Genomic DNA, 23,675 nt, shown 5'->3' with positions numbered 1-23,675 from the left:
TAAATGTACTTTTTGTAGACCTCTCAACAGTTAAAACTTCCCTGGTTTTGAGAATGACATAAGAAATCTGTGGAATTGCTCCATGTTTTCCATTTCTTACAGAAGTTCAGCTTTTTTATATACGCATATATACACGTATGGGAATACAGCAGTGTATATATGTATGTATAGTTATTTACAAATGACAGGTTCCAGTAACCATTTTTTTTTTTTTGCTTGTTCTCCTCGGTGCTTTTTCTTTAACAGTCTAGGCATAGAGCATGTTAAACCAAAGTACTAATGTTGATTGTCAAAGCAACACTGCATACAAGTAAAAGGGACAAATTCATATGGGTCTTTATAGAGCAGAATGACAAGCTGGTAATTCACAAAATGACTTGTCTTTGGAGAAAAACAAGTGTGTATAGTTTGTCTTGTGAAGCTGTATCATTGGTTTACAAGACATTAATGGAGGGCTAGGATGAACAAAACATCCGTTTTTAAGTAGAGCTTGAGTCGGCTTGTCTCTCAAATGTTAGAGGAAATGTTTTAGGATAGCTGTTGTGATAGTGTTTTCAAAACCTGCACATTTATAACTATTTTTTTTTGAGACCCTGTGGGTATGAGAGCACCTCCAGGAATATTTCAAGTTTGCCTCAATGTAATCTAATTTTAATATGGGTTTTCCTTTTGAGAGGCTTTGATGTTCTTGTGGGAGAAAATTCAGTATGAAGTTATAACGATTTACAGTTATAAATGTAGTATTTGATTTAATATCTCTAAAATTCATGGTAAAAAGACTTTTATATTTGGTTACAGTTTAATCTGTGGTCCTTTTGCATGATTCTCAGGGAAGTTATTCAACATTTAGATCTATGGAACTTGAAAAGGATTGCAGCTAGGTACAGAAACATGCTCTGTTTTGTGGTAGAAATAAGCTGGTATGCTTTAGAAATTTAGAGCATTACTTGTTCTGTAAGTCTCTTTCACATGTATTGTTGCTGCTATTCTTGGAGTTTTTGTTATTTTCTCATCAGCTGCTATGTTTGTAAATAGGTACAAATTGGTTGTGGTTTGAAAGTTTTGTACTACTGATACATATGGTCAAGAGAATTGTCTTGAGGAAGGTTCTGCGTATTTAATAGTTCCAAATTGTATTTGTTAATACAATGCAGATAGAAGAGGGTTAGTTTATATATAACAGATATTTGGCTGGAGTGATATGATCGGCACCCATTCCTGCCTAGGGCAGGGGGTCAGACCTGATGATCTACTTAGGTCCCTTCTGACCCTAGGTACTAGGATGCTATGGTAACCTGCAACCGGCGTTTTACATTACAGGATTGAGTTTAAAATAATGAGTTAGGTGCAACCATTTTTCCTGGTATTGTTCTGATACATGTAGGTCTTTAACCTGCTGAATATTTTATGAACACAGAATAATCATGAAGATTACTGTTTGTAAAATGCAGTGTAAGTTGGAACTATAATAGAGTAGGTTTTTGGTTTTTTCCCCCTAGTATCTCCTATTAAAATACCTAGCTTGTTCTAATTAGATACCCATTGATATGTCTTCTTTTGGGAGGTAATAGAGACAAATTTGTAAACATGCATTTATCACTGGTATAAATAATATCCTACTCGGTTTAACTTTTGGCACAAAATGAGAAATGACTACTAATGGAATGCACAGAATCTAAGGAATTTTTTTTGACATTTCTGTTAGGTTTAGTTTTACATATACTGGCATAAAAGGAAAATAATAGTAGACTAGTTAACCTGTTAAGTAACATAGTTATCTACTTGGCAAAAAATTTAATTTACTGTTTTGGAATATTGTGTTTCTGCAGTGAACTCTGAATCCTTATAGAAACAAACGATTATTAATAATTATAGAAACATATGAAACATTCATTAGACACACATGAATAAGTAAAAAAAAAATATCCTGACAGTGGTACTTTCCAAGATAATTTTGTCATCAAATAGTAGGAGCAGAGTACAAATGTGCTGTAATATAAAGATATGGTAAAAGCTTACTGATCTGCCAACATTGTACGTGACACATGACATGACTATCATGTATTTGTAGTTGGGTATGTTCACAACTAACCTTTCAGTATTTAATGAATTTTAAAGTTCTGATGGGACATCTGATTTGTAGGTCTGAAAAGTTGTAAGTAAAGGATAAGAGTGGAAATGTAATATTGCAAAATAAACTGACTGTGCATAGTATTATGGGAAAATACAAAGGTAATATTGAAACCATTCTTTTTCAGTGGCATTTAGATAGATGTCTTGGACCTAAATTAGTTGAGATGAAGCCATATTTAAATAGTAACAACTTGTCCCTTATCCAAGATGTGCAGAACTTTTGAAAAAAATGTAAATTGAAATAAGATACTGGACCTAGGCAGACACGGTTCTTTGGGTGAATCTGATATCTTTTATTAGAGCAACTTAAATAGTTGGGGAAAAATCTTTAGCAAGCTTTTGAGTTTAAAAACCCTTGGTCAGGTTCGAAAGCTTGCTAATTTTTTCCCCAACTATTTAAGTTGGTCTAATAAAAGATATCAGATTCCCCCAAAGAACCTTTCCTGCCTGTCATTAGACCAACGCGGCTACAACTTCCACCCAGATACTGGACTTGACTCTGTTCCTGGAACAATCTGTGCATGTTTGAAGTCAGTCTAATTATCCTAGTGATGTATAGTAACATCTTTTCACAAAGTCCTCATACTCAGATACCTCTGAGCCACTATAAATGTAAACTGCAAAATTAAAATAAAAAGTGAAGCTTAGACTTGGGTTAACTACGCTGTGTGGGAGCTTATAATTTGTTCTTCTATGTTGGAATCAGCATTTTACAGACGTCCTAATAAAGCTTGTTACATGTGAGCATGTATTTGTTTTAAGCACATTTGCACTAGTGCATCTAAATCAGTGTAAGACATACAGGGCATATACCTTAGCAAAGATTACGCAGGTGTAACTGAGGGCTGAACTTAGTTGTGCAACTGGAATTTGTTAGTGGTGAGACAGAATAGAAACCATTTTCCCCTATAGGTTTGTGGGATGATTGGAATCAGGTTTAGTGGAACTTTAAAACATGGCAGGTCTTACTTAATAGCTTTTTTTTCAGGTATTACATTTATATATTTTTTTCACCGTAGTTAAGTTTGTTTACAAAGACTGTTCTTCACAAAATAATTATTTTTCATCAGTTTGCTATCCATTCCAAGTTTAGTGACAGTCTCACATGCTCCTTCTCTTTCTTGGTGGGGGAGGGGTTGGAGGTGAGAAATCAAGCTTACAAGTGGCCTTTGAAAAAGAAAAGAGCACCAGTGTGTTTATTTTTTCAACTTCTCCAGGTATACGAGACTTCATAAATAAGTTTATAGGCAATGTAAAACTCGTACATCATTGGCTATTTGTGAATTGTCTCTAGTGTCTCTCATAGCTAAAAAATAATTCCCTTTATGGTACTTCTCCCATACGCTACAATTCTCATTCCTTGGTGTTTGTATTTTAGCATGAGTCCCTGCCTTAAAAATGAGTGACACAAATGATGGATCAAAAGTGAGGATGGATGTAGACTATTGAATTGACTTAGACTAGGCATGCTCATACCGTATATCGTTCTCCCAAGCTTTTCAAAAACTTTAGGTTTTAATAATGTCACAGGAGTTGCTGTAAAAAAAAAAAAAAAAGAGAGAGAGAGAGAAACTGGGGACTTAGGATGGGAATGAATGAAAGATGAATGTCATCTAGCAGGATTAGGGAGGAGCTTGGACTGTCCTTGAGTAGAAACAACAATATTATTTTTTTTTTTTTGTGAATTCCATTTTATATAACATCACATGTGCCATTTTTTCCATATTGTGCTCTACTTAGAGTCTGTTGGAGAGAACAAAGTATACATACTCTATGTAATGTAGGCTATTTTCAAACCTCAGCACTAGAACTCTTACATTTGGTTAAACTGGCCAAAATTAAATGGACTTCATTATACTCATATATATTAGTGACAGCAGTAGTTCTGTTTACCAATTAGTTTATTATAAATTTGTCTTCAAACATTTATAACATTTTATTGAACTTTCAGGCTTACTTTTTTTTTCATGCTTCATCTCTGCCCTTAAATAAATCTTATTTTATTCTTATAAATGCAGGGACGTGGCCACAGACCAGATATTGCCCCTCACCCCCACGCTTATGGGCCCGCTCGCAGCTTTCTGAGCTTGATTCTTCAAACCTCCTGCTTCCCTTCCCTTCCTTTTCCTCTGTGTGCCCAGAAGTTCTTTCTCAATTATAGAGGAAAGAATAATATTACAATACAACCTCCCCATAATAACTCTCTGGTTTTAACCATCCCTGCAGCTGAAACTGATTTTTTTCCCCATTATTATGATGTAATAAATTGACTAACCCTGTTATAGCAAAACACTCTTTTAATGAAGTTTTCTTCCAGTCCCATGGGGTTCATTATGGTAAGGTGGTAGGTACTGTATTAATTATATAGGAATGAGTCACAGAGCAAGTCTGTTCCTTGCAGCACAAAACTCAGAATTATTAGCAGAACATGTGGGTAAATGTAACACAAGCCCAGGGCACTGTAAGTGGCACGGGGTTGCAGCATGCCTGCTCATACTTGGGTTACTCTCGCTCTTGGGCTGTGGAGTCCTAAGTGCTCAGATGTGGGTGCTGATCATCTGCTTAATTGCTGTGAAGACATAGTCCCCAGCTTATGGCTTGCTCGTTACACCTCAGCACCCTTCAAGAATGTTGCTCCAATTTCAGCTATAGCTGTTGTTGTAGTATGAAGACGACCCACTCTTTTGCACCCTTGTAGTGTCTTTCTAGACAGAGAGAGTAGACACGGTTTTTCTCTTTTTTCATATCCCCTTTGTAGCTTGTGCATCTACATCTGTGATTTTTGACAGCAGTGAAGGAGGCTGCATTTGTTACCATGCTTACCAGGAATACAAGTATTTTGACAACAGAAATGTTTCAAACTGCTGGTATTTGCCAAGAGAACCCTTCTTTCCAGAGCATAGATAAGAGTGGCATTCCCTCATTTGGGTGAACAAACAAATCCTAGAAAGGTAAGAGAGGGAGGGAGCTCAGGATGCCATTTAGTCCTTCCTCCTGTTCTGACATAAGGTGAAACATGCAGGCAGTTCCTGACAGGTGTCTCACCTGTTCTTAAAAGCCTCCAGTGACAGGAATTTCACAGTTCACCTCAAATCTTGTTGATTTCAGACTGCCTTTTCAGTTTATCAAGATCACTTTGAATTCACATTCTGCACTCCAGAGTGCATACGACTCCAACTTTGTGTATTCCACAATTTAATTAGTGTATTCTTTTTTTTTTTTTAATATTTCATCATTTAGATCCTTAATGAAAATATTGCTTAATATTAAACCCTAGATAGGCCCCTGTGGTAGTCCACTTGATACATCCTCTTGGTTTGTCAGCGAAACATTGATAATTAATTTTTGATAGCAATCTTTGTAACTAGTTCCATACCCACCTTATAGGGATTTCACCTAGACTGTATTTTCCCTGTTGTCATGAGAGTATGTCAAAAGCTTTACTAAATGGCTTAACAGCTATTGCTTGCTTTGTATCCATTAGGCCAGTTACGCTGTTAAAGAACAATTAAAGTATTTTGGCATTATTTGTGCTCAACAAATCCATGTTGGCTCTTTCATCATATCCTAGGTCTTTAATGCTTTGGTCTAGTATCTTCCCAGTTTAATTTAGACTGACTGGTCTAGAAGCCCTCTGGTTCTTTTCAATAAAAATGGCTGCTATGTTTGTTCTTAACTGGTCCTCTAAGAGCTCCTCCATGTGCTCTTGAAAATAATTGCAAATGGTTCAGAGATTGCTTCAACTAGTCTCTTAAGTACTTGAGGGTGAATTTCACCATGCCTTGCTGACCTGAATGCATCCAACTTTCATCTGTTCCTTAGCCTTACCTTCTTGGTCTGTCTTCCTACACCATTTTAAAATTCCTTATGTCACAATTAACTGTTTAATGAAGACTGAAGCAAAAAAGACATTGAACAATTTTGGCCTTCTCTGTAATGTCCAATATTTGCTCTCCTTTTCCATCAAGTAATGAGCTTATACTTTCCTTTGACTTTTTGTCTTGCTATTTTTTACATCCCTTATTCTTTCGAAATAATTTTGCATAATGCCTTGGATTTTATTCCCTTCACATTTTGTGCTGGTTTTCCTTTTTTTTTTTTTTTAACTCGTCCATGGTAATATGTGTTCACAACACTCCATGTCGTTCTCTACCCCCCCCCCCCCACTTCTGTGTGATTCGTTTTTTATTTTCAGGTCCTCAAGCATCTGATGCAGTCATTTTGGAATTTTACAGTTCTAATATTATAAAAGCCTTAATCTGTCTGTCTATCCATAACACTTTTTTGCACTCTGGTGATTGAAACAACCAATCAGAGTGCAAATACAGTGTTTGGACAGGAGGTGGCAGCGCAGTAGAGCACCGCCATGATGGCAGGGAAGGGGGGGGAGTGGGGTGAGGCCTGCACAGCTACCCTCCCCCCCCCCCCCCCCCCGCACTGCTCCCTGGAGGCAGCGGCGATGGAGCGGTGGGGCAGGGCCCTGCTCCCTGGAGGCAGCAATGATGGAGTGCGAGGGGGGGACATGCCATGGGGCAGGGGGCAAGGCCACCAGTGTTGGCCTTGGTCTGCCCCTCCCCCTTTCTGTCATCACTGCTTGCAGGGCTGACGCAGCGGTGGTAGGGGGAGGAATGGGTGCACTGCAGTGGCAGGGAGAGAGAGTGCTCCTGGGCCTGATGTGGGGTGGGCAGGAAGGAGTGTGCCTGAGGTGGAGGAAGAAGCCCACCTGCCACAGCAGTTGTGGGAGAGGGGTAGCAGCAGGCCCAGCCCGATGCAGCAGGGGGAGCTCCTCTCCACTCAGGTCCGGGTCCCCTCCCCTGCGTTCGGCCCCAAGCTCGCTTCTCCTGTCCCCACACTGCTGCTGCATTGGCCTGAGCCTGCTGCTTGCCCCCCCACTGCCGCAGCGGGTCGGCTTCTTCCCACCCTCAGGCCCAGTCTTCCACCACACCCCCTGCATCAGGCCCGGGCCTGATCCTCCCCTCCCCTTGCTGCCACGGCGGGGAAGGGGGGAGCAGGCCCGGACCCCAAGTGGCAGGAAGGAGGGGGGGAGTGGGCCCGGATGGCGGGGGGGGGGTACATGGGGCTCTGTTCCTGCCTGCCTCCCCCCCCCCCCCGGGTCATTCTTGACTGGCAGTTGACTAGTATTTCCCACCTTTCTTGCGTGTTGGATAGTTTGTCATTGTGCTTTTAATATTGAGTCTCAGGATTATTAGATCTTTTGAACTTTTTTCCTTGTAAAATTTCTTCTCATGGGAGACCCTTACCTATTAGTTACCTGAATGTGTTGACATTTGCTGTCGTTCTGCTCAACTTGCTCCTTCTTTTCCTTAGCATAATGGATTCTCTTATTATATGATTCCTTTCTTCCAAATTGTCTGTACCTTCAGATTCTCAACCAGTTCTCCTGCTAGTCAGTCACATCTGAAATAGTTTGCCCTAGTTACGTTCCATCACTTTCTGTAACAAGATCTCTCCAACACAGTCTAAGAATTGATAGAAAGTGTCTGTCCTGCTGTGTAGCTTTTCCACTGGGTAGTTGTAGAGCCCCATTACCAACCAGGAGGTCATGCCCTTTCTGTTAATTTTTTAGATGTACCTCCTAATTTGCTGGTCTATAGTAGAACTCTGCCATTTCATCACCCTTCGTTATTTCCGTTTCACTGGAGATTTCCAAAAAGTCTTCCTCTTTCTCTAGCCTGGACTTTGTAACAACATGAATACTTGCTCTACAGTGCAACACCTCCTTTTCTGACGGTCTGGCTTCCTGAACGAGCTGTACTCTTCTATACATATCTTTTAATCCCATGATTTTTTTCCCACTAAATAATTGTGATGCCATTTTTAAGCTGTCACTTTGTGTACTGATATATCTGGTTATTTCCATGTGTGTCCCATACTTGTGGCATACAAGTATTGAGGTTGTTTAGCAGTAGGTCAGTATTTTCTTTTTTGTGTCTCATATGACTGCCAATTCCTTTCCCCTCTATTTCCCTCTATATTACAGTCTTCTGAGAGGTCATTGTTTTTACTTCTCTGTAGGCCCCTTTGAAACTCTCTTTATTAGCCTGGTGTGTCAGGAACAACATTTTAGAATACTTGCATTCATCAGGAAAACTATCCATCTACTCGGTAGTCCTTGTCTAAGGAATGCCAACACAGTCAAAGCAGGCAAGCTATGTATTCATCATGTGGATGCATTTGTCTCTGCCTGAATTTTTAGTCTCCACTGAAAGAAGTAGTGAAGACCTTGTTCCTCTTCCTAGCCATCCACGCTTGCTCCCAGAGCTTGTAGTAATTTCTTATTTCTTCAGGGTCATTTTTGACCATATTGGAGTCTAGGAGGATAAGCAACATGGGGAAGTGGTCAGAGGACTGCAAAATATTGAGGCTGAGCACTATATGGAGCCTCTGGAACAAAGCAAAATGTTTACAGATCTGTCAGAAAGAAAGGGGCAGGCAAGGTTCTTCGGGTACATGTGATATCTTTCATTAGACCAACTAAATAGTTGGAAAAATCTCCTTTGCAAGCTTTCAGGCACAAACACCCTTCCTCCGGCACTGGGAGACTTTGCTGCTATTCTGAGGTCTCCAACATAGCTTCTTTACTACCCTAGCTTCTTTTATACTTTGGACACCTCAGAATAGCAGCAGAGTCTCCCAGTGCCGGAGGAAGGGTGTTTGTGCCTGAAAGCTTGCAAAGGAGATTCCAACTATTTAGTTGGTCTAATGAAAGATATCACATGTACCTGAAGAACCTTGCCTGCCTATGTCCTTAGACCAACATGGCTACAACTGTGCAACAGGAACGAAAGGCAGCTTTTATACAACTCGCAGTCAGTGAAGCAGATCTCATTTTCATTTGCATTAGGCCCCTTTTATGCCATTCTGCTTCTGATTCTTAGTGGTCAGTGTAGCTTTCTGCTCTGGCACCCTTGCGTCCCAAAATGTCTTAGCAATGAATGTAGAAAGGACCCATAGATCATTTAGTCTGACCTCCTGTATATCATAGGCCATCAAATTTCACCTCAAGTCCTGTATCAGTCCATGTTTTTTAGATCAGGGCTTGGTAGTGTTGGGGGGGCTGCTGTTAAAGGAGCTTAGCTCCCAATGCAGGCCACTTTATAGTTGTGGTGGCAGGGGCTGGGCTAAGTCACCTCTCCCTTCTGCAGTGCTGCCACTGCTGATTTGTCCTTCCTTGTTACTGATTGTAATAATTGTCTTAATGCAGAGCTGCAAGTGTTTATGATCATGTTGAGAACAAAGCAAGAAAACCTGGGCTTCTTGGGGCCCCTAAAGGAAGATGACAGCTCAGAGAGAGTCCATGGCCAGAAAGAGGCATTCCAGCCATCCCTCTTAACCCTTCCTTCTCTGTATTCACCAAAGACCGTGTCTAAGCAGTTAGATCAAGGTGCATCTTTGAGGAGCTTTGTCTTAAAGACTTCAAGTGATGGCAAGTCTACTAGCTCCTGTGGTAAGGCATTCCAAGGTTTAATCACCCTTGTTGTTAAGAAATCACAGCTTAGCTCAAGGTTGAATTTGACTAACTTGAAATTATAGCTGGTGGCTTAGGGCATTGTCAGCAAGGTCAAAAGTCTTCCCTTACTGAGTATCTTTATGCTTGTTACCTCTCAACCTTCTCTTTGAGAAGCTGAATATGAGCCTTAAACTTCACAATGTAAAAATTATTTCCCAGCCTTTGGATCTTTTTGTGGCTGTCCTTCAGCTGAGGTATTTTCATATCCTCCTTGAAGTGCAAATGCCATACCTGTGTGCAGTGTTTTAGTAGTATTGTCCAGCATATGTACAGAGGCAAGACTGTTTCTTTGCTTCTACTTGGTATCTGTTTTTTTTTTACATGCAAGCTTTACAGGAATCTTTCATGTTTCAAAGCATGGTATTGCTTTGAACTCCCGTAGAGGTTTTTATCCACGATGACCCCCTAAATATATTTAGCCGTTGCTTTCCAAGACAGAATCATTCTGATCATATAGGTATTGTTGCATTTCTGGTTCCTAGAGTTATCACCTAGCCTTTATGCTGTATGAAAAGACGTTTTGTTGAGTGTGACTATTTAACAAAACAGTTTGTACTGATTTAACCGTATTTTGTGTGTCTCATTCATTACTTGCTACCCAACCAATCTTTCTATATTCTGCAAACTCTTTCCCACAGAGATTTCATACCATCGTTTTAATCATTAATAGAAAAAGAATGTTAAAGGTAGCCAGGCCATGAACCAACTGATCCTGAGGACATGCCATGAGAGAGAATCCCACCTACTGAGATAATTTATAACTATATAAAAGCGCATTTAACAGCAATATTTTTGCAATCTGCTAGTACTCTTGTTCTAATTTATCCAATATGTGTTCCATTAGTTAAATATAATGCAAGCTTTAATCAAGTAATTGAAACATTTTAGATTTCTCCAAGTCATTTGCTTAGGTATGCTATATCACCTCAGTTACCATTATTAACCAGATTTGTAACCCTGTCAGAAATGCATCTTTTTTTGAAAAGGCTATCTTTCATGAAACCAAGCTGGATGGTGTTAATTAATTATATATTTGGTCTCTACTTTTCTGAGTTATGAATTAATCATTTTATCTATTAATTTCATACTAAATAATATATAGATTTCTGGGTCATTCCTTTTTCCCTTTCAAATACTGCACAGGTTGGCAACCTACTTGCCTGCGGGCTAGATCTGTCCTACAGAGCTGTCAGCTCTGTCCTGTAGACATGGAGCACAATTACTAGACACTAAAATAGGAAAGAGTCTTGATAGTGAAGCAAAGGTTTCATTGGCATCCCCCCCTCCATCCCCCCCAGGAATCTTGCAGCCATTCATTCCCTTCCAAAGTCTGCCTGTCAGCCTGTCTTTTTAAGGATCTCATCATGAAGCAGGATAGATCAGGCACTCATCATTTTGTTCACTAATTAGACTTAATTCTAACATGCCAGTTTTTGGTGTATTGATTTCTAGTTCCTTGCTTTTTATTAACCAACATGATCTCTTATTTACCATCCAGTTCAGTACGTCCTTTCCTACCTTTTCTTTTTACTTCCATTGTTCTGTGAATAGGAAACTTAATTAAGTTTTATAAAATATTCAGAAATTGAACTTGCAAGTGATATAGGCCTGGTAGGCTCCACTTATTAAGTATCTTAGTTACTATTTACTATATTTTTCTCGCACATAACCTGCACCTTTCCCACACCTACTGCCTGTCCTCTCCCCCTAAACCAGCTGGGGAAAATTGAGGTGCACATTATATGTGATGAAAAACCTCCTCGCAGTTCTAGACATCTAGAGGTGGGAGTGGATGGGTGGGGTAGTGGCAGTGTTAATTTCTTTGCCCCCCTCAACCACTGCCAAGTGTCCAGATCCATGCTGAGCTCCCTTCTCCAACAGTGTGCTGGAATGGGGTGCTACCCAGGATTGGCCTAGGGCTGGACCCCGTGCACTGGCTTCAGAGCCATGTGCCAGATTGGACCCAGCACACCAAGTCTGGGATCATGCGCTGGCTTCAGGGCTATGTGTTGGGTCGGACCTGGCATATAGCTCTGAAGCCAGTGTGCAGGGTCGGCCCCTGGCCCCATCTTTGAGTGTTGGAGAATCGGTCTTTTATAAATATTTATTTTACTTATTGGCATCATTCTGTTCAAGACGAATATCATCAGATCATGATCACTAGAACTTTGGCAGCCACTCATTTTTTAGATCAGCAATTAGCTGTTCTTCAGAATGGAGTCAACGTTAAGTTATGACATACCAGACGTGGGAGTTTGTTAAGAAGCTATCTGTTATTTTTTAGTTTGCTTATTTTTTTCCGTTTTGTGCTTCAAGCACAGAAGTAGGGAGTGATTCTCTCTCTGAAATTGGGTCTTTTAACAAATGCTTGTTCCTACACCATCTTTAGTTTTCAAAGTTAGTTTTAATAAATAAGCATCCAAAGGATTCTGAGTTGTCTAACTGCTAACAATATCTTTAACATAAAGTGAATCCCACCCTTTTTTCCTTATTCTGTTATTAAATAAATTGTAAACCTTTTAACATGGGCATGATACGTTTTATGATCATCACTTTTAGTAATACAAACCATATCACATTTTATCTTGTACATAAGCTTTTCTGGTACCTCTTGTCTATTATCTAGGGGCTCCTAATATTAGTATATAGACAATTAATATAGTTTTTTACAGTCCTTTTTGTTTGGATTTTTCTTAAATTTGATGCCATGATACTGGCTTATAATCCTAGTACTTGTACCATATGACCTTCTTATCATCCTTCTCCCCGCTTTGTGCGCAGTTGAAAGTCCTCCTGCCTGCCCTTGTTAATCTGTCACTGGGAGGCTTGTACCCCTACTCCTGACATGAGTTTTTAGTACCATACAACCCCTTCTATAGACATACCTAGTGTTTCACAAATGCAAAAACTTTCTATCCCGTTTAACTACCTGTAGCATTTCTTAACTTGTTTCTCTTGCTACCAGTCTTTATGTCCTCTACAAATGAGAAGACAAGGAAGAGTTTCCAAGGAAAAGAACAGCATCATCATAGTCTTCAGTTCACTTCCATGATCTCTGAAGGTTTCTGTGGCATGATACCTGATGAAGTGTCATTGATGCCAGTCTGAATTTTCATCTCTCTACCCTCTGTTCAAAATGCTGTTTCTGAAGGGCTCTTCTTTACTTGTCACCCTTGGCACTTCACCATTTCCGTGGCCTTTTTTTCACTTGCATCCCTTTTTGCATCTATTTTCAGATGTTTGTCCTTGCCTTCAAAGCCACTTTCATATCATTTTAAAAAAATCTTTTGGTCCCACTTCCATCTCATTTCTTTCTAATCCTGTGTCTCAGTCTTGCACCTTAATTAAATTAATGCTGTTTCTTATCCTTAGGTTACTTTACATTTTTCTGTCGAATTTTTTTTCTCTTCCTCCTTAAATAAAATCTCCCTGTTCAGCATTTTTCTCTCTGTGAAAGTGGCTTTTACATATTGCTCTTTGTACATCCTTTTGTCATGCACCATATGCTGTCCAAGCACAATTTTGCATTTAGTTACTGTATATTTGTCCTCTGTGTGCTACATAAAGAATTCCAGGTACAGAAAAGAAACAAATCAGATTGATAGGTGAGAAATATACAAATTTTAGTAAACCAAATGACTTCATACTCCTAAAATAACAGTTTTCCCATTATTCTTATTAATCAAGTTGAGGGTGATTTCAGAAAGGCTATTTTGGAAAAATTGGAGGAGAAAAATTAGTGAACGGTCTGTTTCCTGAATCAAAGCTTATTAGCTGTCAAACATACAAAAAAGCAATAGTTTACATATCGCTTAGAAAGTTGAGTAGCAGGATGAGAATTCAAGAAAGGAGTTTACAGGTTTTCATAGTACTGGAGAAGATGAGAACTTCACTGTAAAAACTTCCTAATACTTTTTAGGGTTGTTGGTTGTAGCTGTGTTGGTCTTTACCCAAAGAACCTTGTTTGCCTAATACTTTTTTGCTTCTTCAAAGCTCAGATACTTTGAACTTGCAAATTTGACTGGCTTGGTTTGGTTGAATAGGAATACCATGGTGTGACAGAGTGCTTGGAGAGAAGAGGGTGCCTGAGAAGGGTCAGGGGCTAATTAGAGAGATACCTGACCAGAAAGGGGCCCAGCTTGAGCCATATAAACCTAGGGCTGAGCTGATCAGGCAGTCTAGCCCTGGGAGACAGAGAGAGAGGAGCTCCTGAGAAAGCAGCTGATCAAGCTGAGGTAAGCAGTACAGAGCCTGGGAACAGTGCAGTCCTTGCAGGGGAATGCCCTGGAAACAAGGGCAGTGAACCCATGGCTTGGAGAGAGAGGCCTTGGACGAGAGAGGTCTGGGAATAGGGGTGGGTGAACCCGTAGCCTGGAGAGGCGGCCAAGGCCCAAGAGGGCTGGTGGTGAATAATATCTGGCAGTTGTGGAAGGGACTGAAGGGGTGGTAAAGAAGTTCCAGCTGGCCCAGAAAAAGAGGGAGAGGAACAGAGGGCCTAGGGCCCAGAGGGAGAAACCTAGTCAGCCACTCCTGGGCTCAGGCTGAGGTCAGAGCCCAGGAAGGGCAGGTGTCAGCAGGGCCAGGGAGCCTGAAGGTCTCCTGGTCCTAGGAGCAGGGCCAGGGGTCTAGCGAGACCAAAGGTCAGGGACCACAGCCAGAGACTGGCAGGGCCAGAGTTGCCCAGGAGTTTCACCTGGCCTAGGGGTGGGGGAAGAGTCCAGAGAGCGGCCAAAGACCGGGGGTCACAGCTGAAGACTGAGGGGGCCTTTGAGCCTAGGGGGGGCAATTGTGAACAGGGCCTGGGAGGCGGGAGGTCTCATTGGCCCAGGAGTGGGGCCAGGGCCCAGAAATGGACCAAAGGTCAGGGACCACTGCCAGGGCCTGGGAGTGCAGAGATCTCAACTGGTCTAGGAGCAGGGCAAGGGCACAGAGAGGGGGCCAAAGACTGCAGGTCACTGCCAGTGACCAAGGAGCCCATAGCCCAAGAGGGGTGAGGACTGGGGCTGGGAGCCTGTAGCTCTGGAAGGGCATGTGTTAGCAGATCATCTGCAAGGCATGGTGAGGTTATTAGGGAGGATGGAGCCCACATAATTGGGCCATAAGGCAATGACTTTGGACATTTGTGCTCATGAGTGAGACCAGGCTTGGGAAAGCCTCCCTTGTCTTCAGAGGTGATAACATCAAGGTGTGGTGGGTGAGTGAAGGGGAGATTGCCCAAGGAGAGTCACACTTGGGCCAGGACTAAGCAGCCATCAGGGGCCATCGCGACCACCCCTGGAACAAGCACCTGTTATGCTGGGCATTTTTGTTTGACAAGAGGTGGTGTAAGTGTGTGCATGGGTGAACATGGGTATAACAGATGTCTTTATCTTTTTGCACAAATGGCAAGAAAATATATTTGAGCTGGATAGACTCCCTCCAGAATTGGTGCAAGCATCTACCCTGGATATGTTCAAGAAACGCCTGGATGGTCACTTTGCTGGGGTCATCTGACCCCAGCTGACTTTCCTGCCCTTTGGGCAGGGGGCTGGACGTGATGATCTTGCGAGGTCCTTTCCAGCCCTAACGTCTGTGAAATGTATGGATTTACCAAACTTTTTTTAGTATATTAAAACAGACTATATTTGTTAAAGTACTCCTGCTTTCTATTTCAGGAAAGTTGAAACATACTGAGCATTTTTTTAAAATTAAAACTTTATTAACTAGGCAGATTTTTTTAGTAGCTCTTTTAAGGCTGCAAAGTCCTGCATGATCTAGGCAGTCCTACAACCCTTGCATAGTGACTCATGTAAGAGTACTTTTAGGTGTTGCTTTATAATGTAGTTTCCAGGCAGGGTGGGGGGAGAAACTCATATGACAAGTGACATGATGAGACTCTAAGGCAGGGGTATCAAACATATGGGCCGAATTCAGCTGGTTGGACCCCTGCCTTCTGGCCCATGGGACTGCTTATAGGTTTGATCAGACCCACAGGCCAGATCCAGCCCACAGATTCCCCCTCCCCCCTTTCTGCCAGCATACCTGATCTGGTGGCCACTCCAGCTGGTTTGGGACCTGCACTACACATGATGCCTGTGAGTACTGCGTGCAGCACAATTTCCAAACTTGTTGGAGTAGGTGCTGTGTGAGGCATGTGTCCCAGAGCAGGTGTCACACATGGCATGGCTGCTGCTCTCACCACACTGCGCCACACGTGGCATATGTTGCAGCCACTTGGGGATCTGTGCCATGCACAGATCAGGCATGTTAGGGAAGGTGGAGAGGGAAGGGAAAGAGATCTGTGGGCCTGGCCCAGCCTGTGGACTGGCCCTAGACCATTCATCCAGTCCACAGGGCCGGTGACTTGGACACCCCTGCTCTAAGTGTTATGAAAGGCTGAGCAGAACTGGTTAAAAGCCAGGATCAGCGACCAACAGTCCTCATGGCTGGTTCTGGCCTGAACCTGGGTCAGTCCGGCCCCCAGCCTTAAAAGGTTGCTGAGCACTGGCTTAAGGTGATCCTTAACCCCTTTGGCCATATTCTTTCTTGGAGTGGTGGTAATCCTCCTCACTTCCTAAAGAGAGAAAATTAGACCCCTTCCCCCACTGGGAGAGGGATCAGCAAGGGCTATAACAGGTGTTGTCTCCCACTGGGGGAGGCAGGAGTGACAGCAGGAGATGCTTCTTGGTGCTTGTCCCCAGTGGTATATTTGTTCTCTTTTTGGGGGGAGTAAGAGTGGGATTAGGATAAGCTGTTTTCAGTCCCTCCCCATTCTTGCCACGCAGAGTCCTCTGCTAAATTGGTGTTGGCTCAGGATCCCAGAGCAGTGAACTTTGTTATCTCAGTTATTCTTTTATGCCTCCTGTGGTCTTGGCAAGGTACACTTGAATCCAAGTGGTAAGCTTTTCTTTACATTTGGCAAGGTTATTTACTTTTCTGAAAATTAAAGCTGAGGTTCTGACGCAATTGCTGGAAAATCAGGTATGAGCTTATCATGCCCATAGCTTAACTAGATCACGATAATGGCCTTACTGTGGAAATATAACTAACTAAATAAAATCTGTTTTATTCTTTCAGATTGATCAGCTTTAGTTAAAGGGTCACTCAATTTAAAACCATTTTTTCTGTGTTAAAATATTGTATGGAAGCCACTGCACCAATTTTTGAATTTTTCCATTAACAAGTTCCTATTTGTAACAATGTATGCTTTTTCCTTTGTTTTGCTGAGACACCAGGTATGTAAATAGGAGCACTTAATCATACTGAAACATGGTGAAAAATGGTATAATTAGATACATGATTAAGTTGAAAGTATTGTTTTTCCTCTAATCTTGGCTACAATAATTGGATGCTGTTGTTGAGTTAAAGGTAAATGTTCAGATACAAGTGTGTTGCTAGTATCACCTTACCTTCTGCTTAATGTTTGTTCCTCTGTGCTAAAGAGCACAGTAATATGTTAAAGAACTAGTCTTGCTCTTTATTTTAGTACTGTTGAGTCATTTTGTAGAAAAATTCCCCCCTCTGAAGCATAATTTTTTTTAAATGACTTTGCGTGTGGCTGTTAAGTCAGCAGTTGTAGACTGTTTCATGTCATCTTCAGTAAATACTGAGAATATAATACAAAAGGGCAAATTTCAGGTGTTGCTCATATTTGGGACCTTACAATAGATGTGGTTCTTCCCAGTGTTTCCCACATGTATGTCATGCTTTGGTGCACAAGTACTCTGTGCATTTGATTGGGTTTTTTGGGCCCGTGTTCTTTGGGTCATGCCTGTGCACCTGAGTACCCTCACGTACCACCCCTGAAAGCTTAAATGGCAGTTGAACTTTGATTTCTTCACCAATACAGACTAGGTTTTCTAAACCTCTTTAATGGCAGAGATGAAGGACAGACAATTTCGACCTCTGTAACATAAACTGTCTCCATGTTCGTCAGCCTCCTTTAGTCCAGCCTATGAATTGCCGATGGGCTGGTTGCTCATGCCAGCTGCCTCTGTTGTCAGGACAGTGGTATTATTGGTTGCTTTGAAAATCTCATGGCGTCTGGGAATCTGAATTGCCTAAGCCAGGCTGGTACTATCAGGATCATTACATCAGTCGTGTTTGAATTTCTTTGCAATCCACTGTAGAGGGGGAGGTTGATGGATATCCACACACCAGGCCTGGAGTCCCAGCATGAGAAGTATCTGAGTGTAATCCTGAAGCAGAACGTGAGACAGTTGTTTAGTTGTTTGCTTGTCTTTGTGTTTTTGACAAAAAAATTGTGTGGATGACCCTTCCTGCGAAAGATTCTGATTGAGCCCTTTATTGATCAATTGTGGTCACTTGAAAATATCTCCTCACAAGATCTGCTAGTGCTCTGTAATACTTGCAGGTGCAAGCTACTGGGGTCACTTAGCAATAGGTGCACCAATTCCAAGCTGGCACTTTCTGTTTTAGGAGAGTAGCATGTGCCCTTCATTTTTTGTCCTGGAAAGCTACCCATTCCATGTTCCAAAGCTTTATATGCAGCTTTAATAATCTCTCAGGATCACAAAAACCAAAATTGGTATCAGCAACATATGCTCCCCAGCCAGGGTTGGGAAGCATCTGTTACCATTCCTTTGAAGATAACAGCACAGAAAACAGAACACCACTGCAGACAAACTGGGATTCTTCCATCAATCCAGTGGCTTTAGGCCTTTTGGAGGAATAAGGACTGGTATATTGATGTCATGCTTGCTTGGAATGTATGTTGATTCTAGACACCTTTTACACACAACAGAGGCGATGTCTGTCACATACAGTTACAAATGTGCATGGTATGATATGACCTAAAATCTGTAAACATGTCCATGCTGTTTTCTGAAATTGGTTTTATATGTTGACTCTTAAGATGCGTGCCCAGCTTTGAAGCTGGCCTGAAGTAGGCGTGCTCTTGCTGTGCAGAGCCTAGAGAAGTGCTGGAGGCCCTCTAGGAGGTCAGTGACTTGGTGTGGGTGAATCTGTGTTCCTGATCTCCCCATATACACTGCAAGGCATTTTATTAAAACTTTTGGCTATTGATCATCTAAATGATAGGACTCTGTGCTGGAAATGTGAAGTCTGTACTTAGGAACCTTATATCTTGCCCATACCCTGGATGGAAAGACCTAGGCAAATATGTGCTGAGAGCTACACATCATCCATATGGTCTTGAAGACAGGATTACTGAAGAGTTGTTATGAGCCATTATTATTTATGTAGTCAAGTTGAGTTTCCTCAACTTCAGAATTCATCCCATCAATAAAATCAGGCACCTTGACCAACTATCAAGCACTTCTAAGTATGAATGAATTGGTAATGCTAAGCTGAAGACTAGCATACATACAGTTCTTCCTCTCAAAGCTTTTAGGCTCCAGTTTGGTGTTAGTTTTTAGTGGTTGCCTTGCCTTGCCTTGCCTTGCCTTTTGGGTGCAGTGGTTGAGTGATGCTAGTGCTTCTTTCACCTTTTATAGAAATTGGTGGAATAAAGTCTGGTGTCCATCACAGCAGCTGTGCTGGCTCTAAAGGCTTTCATAGCTGGTCTTTCTGGTAATCTTTATGTTAGTCTGATATATTTTTCCCTTGTTACTGCTCTTTCTAAAGGTTCTGCCATTCTGTGAAGAAGTCTTGAAAGTCTTTTAGTTGTGTTGAAAAAGTGCACATGGGTCCTTTGCTTCATCCACTGATGTGGATGAGGTGGCAAGTGGAGCCATTTCGGGAGATTGGTGTTGCTTCTCATTTCAAACTTAAACCTCTGTGCAAAACAGTTGGGAAGATGGGGTTTTCTGATGTAATGTATGCGTCATGCAGAGAGCCACGAGGGTACTAAGGGGCTGTAGTGGGTAATACTGAGTAGGTGGTCCTGTGCTGTTTTCTCTATACCTCTTCCTGAGTCACTCCTAGCCTTTGAGTCTTTTTCATAGGGATCAAATGAGTAAGATCTTGGAAAACATGTTGATTTTTTTCCTCCACTATGGTCTGCAGCAAGGGAAGAGAATGAATACTCTTTTTAGTAGAAGAAAAGATTTTATTACGAGTCTGAGAGCTTGCTATAGGGAAAATGCTGGACCTGCAACAGCTAATCAAGAAGCAAAAATATTTCTGTTCATTGTAGAAATAAATCTTAATTCACAGTTGCATTTTATTAAGTACAAGAGCTAGGAGCAGTCCCTTGTTTCATTAATGCAGTGCTTTGTCGTGTAGGTATTTGCTAGTAGAGTCTAATTGTTATTCATAGATTCATAGATGTTAGGGTCGGAAGGGACCTCAATAGATCATCGAGTCCGACCCCCTGCATAAGCAGGAAAGAGTGCTGGGTCTAAATGACCCCAGCTAGATACTTGTCTAACCTCCTCTTGAAGACCCCCAGGGTAGGGGAGAGCACCACCTCCCTTGGGAGCCCGTTCCAGACCTTGGCCACTTGAACTGTGAAGAAGTTCTTCCTAATGTCCAGTCTAAATCTGCTCTCTGCTAGCTTGTGGCCATTGTTTCTTGTAACCCCCGGGGGCGCCTTGGTGAATAAATCCTCACCAATTCCCTTCTGTGCCCCTGTGATGAACTTATAGGCAGCCACAAGGTCGCCTCTCAACCTTCTCTTGCGGAGGCTGAAAAGGTCCAGTTTCTCTAGTCTCTCCTCGTAGGGCTTGGTCTGCAGGCCCTTGACCATACGAGTTGCCCTTCGCTGTACCCTCTCCAGGTTATCCGCATCCTTCTTGAAGTGTGGCGCCCAGAATTGCACGCAGTACTCCAACTGCGGTCTGACCAACGCCCTATAGAGGGGAAGTATCACCTCCCTGGACCTATTTGTCATGCATCTGCTGATGCACGATAAAGTGCCATTGGCTTTTCTGATGGCTTCGTCACACTGCCGGCTCATGTTCATCTTGGAGTCCACTAGGACTCCAAGATCCCTTTCCACCTCCGTGCCACCCAGCAGGTCATTCCCTAGGCTGTAGGTGTGCTGGACATTTTTCCTCCCTAGGTGCAGCACTTTGCATTTCTCCTTGTTGAACTGCATCCTGTTGTTTTCTGCCCACTTGTCCAGCCTATCCAGGTCTGCCTGCAGCTGTTCCCTGCCCTCCGGCATGTCCACTTCTCCCCATAGCTTTGTGTCATCTGCAAACTTGGACAGAGTACATTTCACTCCCACGTCCAAGTCGCTGATGAAGACATTAAAGAGTATCGGTCCAAGGACCGAACCCTGCGGGACCCCACTGCCCACACCCTTCCAGGTCGAGACCGACCCATCTACCACGACTCTTTGGGTGCGACCCTCTAGCCAATTCGCCACCCACCGGACTGTGCAGTCATCCGCATCACAGCCTCTTAACTTGTTCACCAGTATGGGGTGGGATACCGTATCGAAGGCCTTCCTGAAGTCCAGGTATACGACATCCACCCCTCCTCCTGTGTCCAGGTGTTTCGTAACCTGGTCATAGAAAGAGACTAGGTTGGTCAGGCACGATCTGCCCGCCACAAACCCATGCTGGTTTCCCCTCAGCATAATTTGTCCTGCCGGGCTCTCACAAATGTGAGCCTTGATAATTTTTTCAAATACTTTACCAAGGATGGATCTTATCTGTTTGTTTTATGTATACAACCTCTATATAGTTTCAGTTGTCTGGACATCCAAATCAATTAGTCTGTCGGGCTGGGTTTTAAAAGTAGCTTTGTTTCATAAAACAGCATGTTTTGTTTGTTTAGAAACTGCTTATTAAGCAGCTTTTTTTTCTCTTCAAAGAAAAAAAAATCTTGCCTTCAGTGTTGCCACAGCCTTTAGCAAATTAAAAGGAAGCATTTCTGGCTCTTCAGGCCCTTTTCTGAAGTCTTTCCCTTTTTCAAAAAACTCTCCCTGCTTACGGTGCTTGGAACAACTCTCGTTTTGGCAGATCATGAAGAAATATGGTCATGGTTTCAGTTTTGGTTTAAAAGTCAGAGATAATTATACTTTGCAATAGCATCCGCTTACATTTTTCTCTCCTTTTTTGAGGGGGGGAGGGGTGGTTAAATATTGCTTTTATCCTTACTACTAATTTTGGATTCTGAATATTCTCTCCCGTGTGTGTGTGTGAACAGATGACCCAGAGCTTCTCTAACTGTTGGTATAACAAACTACCATCGACTCTTATTAGAAAGTCTTCCACATGAAAGAGAAGTAGGGTTAGGGTTGCCTATGAGGGGTTTTTTTTGTCACACTAAGATACTTATTCTTACTCGATGACTTGTTTCTGTATTACTTTTTTACAGTGTGCATAAATTGCTTGACTAGAAATGTAGACATCTGTATAAAGAATTCAGTTATTAAAGAGACGATTTTAAATGTTCAAAAGTCTGAATAGTTGCACAGTACACGGGAAACTTGGCATGTTCCTGATACTGAAAATATTTCAGTTGTGCTGGAAGACCAAATTGAGATAGGATTCATAGAAGGGCTTTTCCTGGCTTCTCAGGAGCACTCTTATCCCCTCTGATGGGAGGGACTAGGGAGAAGGAAAGTTCTGAATTCCCATTTGTGAACTTCAGGTTATTCATGCATAAGGGACAGAAGATTTCCCTTCCCAACAGAAATTGCTGAGACCAACCTCCAAGCTATGATGGTGTCCCAAGGTTTGTTGAAAGGCAGTGACATCTGTATGGTTATCTGAGAGCTGTTTCCGCTAGTTGACCGTAGGGTGTTAGGCAGAAGGCAAGGTAGAGGTGCATCTTGTAGACTGAATCAGAGATTCATAATCTTCCATAAGCCATGAAAGGACGTGCAGAGAGCAGGCTTTCAAACAGAAGTAGTGATAGTCAGCTTTCTACATGTCCTTGCATAGCATGTGATGAAGTGAGCTGTGGCTCTGGAGAGCTTATCTATCTCTGATTAAGTTAGTCTGTAAGGTGCATCTTTACTTGCCTTCTGCCTAACTTCAGGCTAGCATTAACTACCTCGGTCAGCTTTGGGCTGCTAGGTGAAAGGGGAGCAAAGGCAATGTAGCTTGTATATTTGGAACTGTATTGCATTTTTGGTGTTGCTGTGATTGGGTGTTGGTTGGAGGGACAGGCAATACATGCATCTCCCAATCTCATTCCCTGTGTCGTGCTCTAGATCCTTAGAGCCTCATCTTGTGCTGGCATTTGAGTGAAAAAGGAAATTAAATGCTTCATTCAGGGAAGAAGGGATATTTTGAGCATGAGCGATATGCAGTGATTTTTTTCCCCCTTTCCCCTTGGGCTCTTGTATGCTAAATCTTAATCCTGCTTTTACTTAGGATGCAACTAAAGGTCCACCATTCTTCTTTTTTCTTCAATGGTTTTTGCATGTTTCCTGTTGAAGTCCTGTAAGCTCCCCCTCTCTTATTGCTTTTCTAGAGAAGGATTTTTTGCGTCACTCTTTGCATGTTCTAACAGCTGCCCAACACGGATGTTTTGGATTCGTTCTCAACATCTCCATCTAGATTTATATGTTCATCTTTTTTCTGGACAGCTTATTTCTAAATTGTTAAACACTTAAAAATTTAAGCAGGCGATTTAATTTTATACGTAGTACTTTCCTGAGGGACTTGTTTTCAAAGGCATTTTGACATCTTTCTGTGCCTTTGAATCTCCAACTCGCACATCCAGACGTTAAGGTGGAAACTGAGATTAAAGTTGAAGATTTTATTTTTGAAGTTTTTAAACTGTGTGTGTGTGTGTGTGTGTGTGTGTGTGTGTGTGTGTGTGTGTGTGTGTGTGTGATAAAAGTCTGTAGCTTAATACTGTGCTTCCTGAGTTTCTGGGTGTTCACTTTTAAATATTTGACACCCCAAATGCCTACTGTGGGAACTAATAAAATGGCTATACTTCACACTTGGAATTTTTGTCATCTTAAATACTCAGTTTTAACTTTTTAGTAATTCTCATTGTTTAATATCTTTTTTATTTTCAGGGAATAGAAGAATGCTAACAAGAGAACCGTTTCCCTGAAATTCAGGTGTTCAGGCTGACTGCCATTATGGGTAAGTTACATGTGAGTTGAATCCAATTTAGTATTGTTGCCAGTAAAAGGAAC

General features: G+C 41.9%; 1 protein-coding gene across 4 annotated transcripts in view; it reads left to right on the top strand.

Moving 5' to 3' along the window:
* LOC102574412 (mitogen-activated protein kinase kinase kinase 2) overlaps nucleotides 1-23,675 on the top strand; it is an 83,373-nt gene that overhangs the window by 1,347 nt on the left and 58,351 nt on the right. For 3 of the 4 annotated variants that reach the window (XR_009462147.1, XM_059727506.1, XM_059727507.1), the window contains exon 2: nucleotides 23,553-23,622. Coding sequence is in view for 1 of the 4 variants with exons in the window: in XM_059727506.1 (XP_059583489.1) it covers nucleotides 23,619-23,622 (4 nt within the window). In the remaining 3 variants the exon portion in view is untranslated. Of the gene's footprint in view, nucleotides 1-23,552; nucleotides 23,634-23,675 lie in introns of all 4 variants that reach the window. The other variant, XM_059727508.1, reaches the window with a different exon arrangement.

This window comes from Alligator mississippiensis, chromosome 4 (assembly GCF_030867095.1).
Source record: "Alligator mississippiensis isolate rAllMis1 chromosome 4, rAllMis1, whole genome shotgun sequence".
NCBI lineage: Eukaryota > Metazoa > Chordata > Crocodylia > Alligatoridae > Alligator > Alligator mississippiensis.
This window is presented reverse-complemented; position numbering and strand designations above follow the sequence as displayed.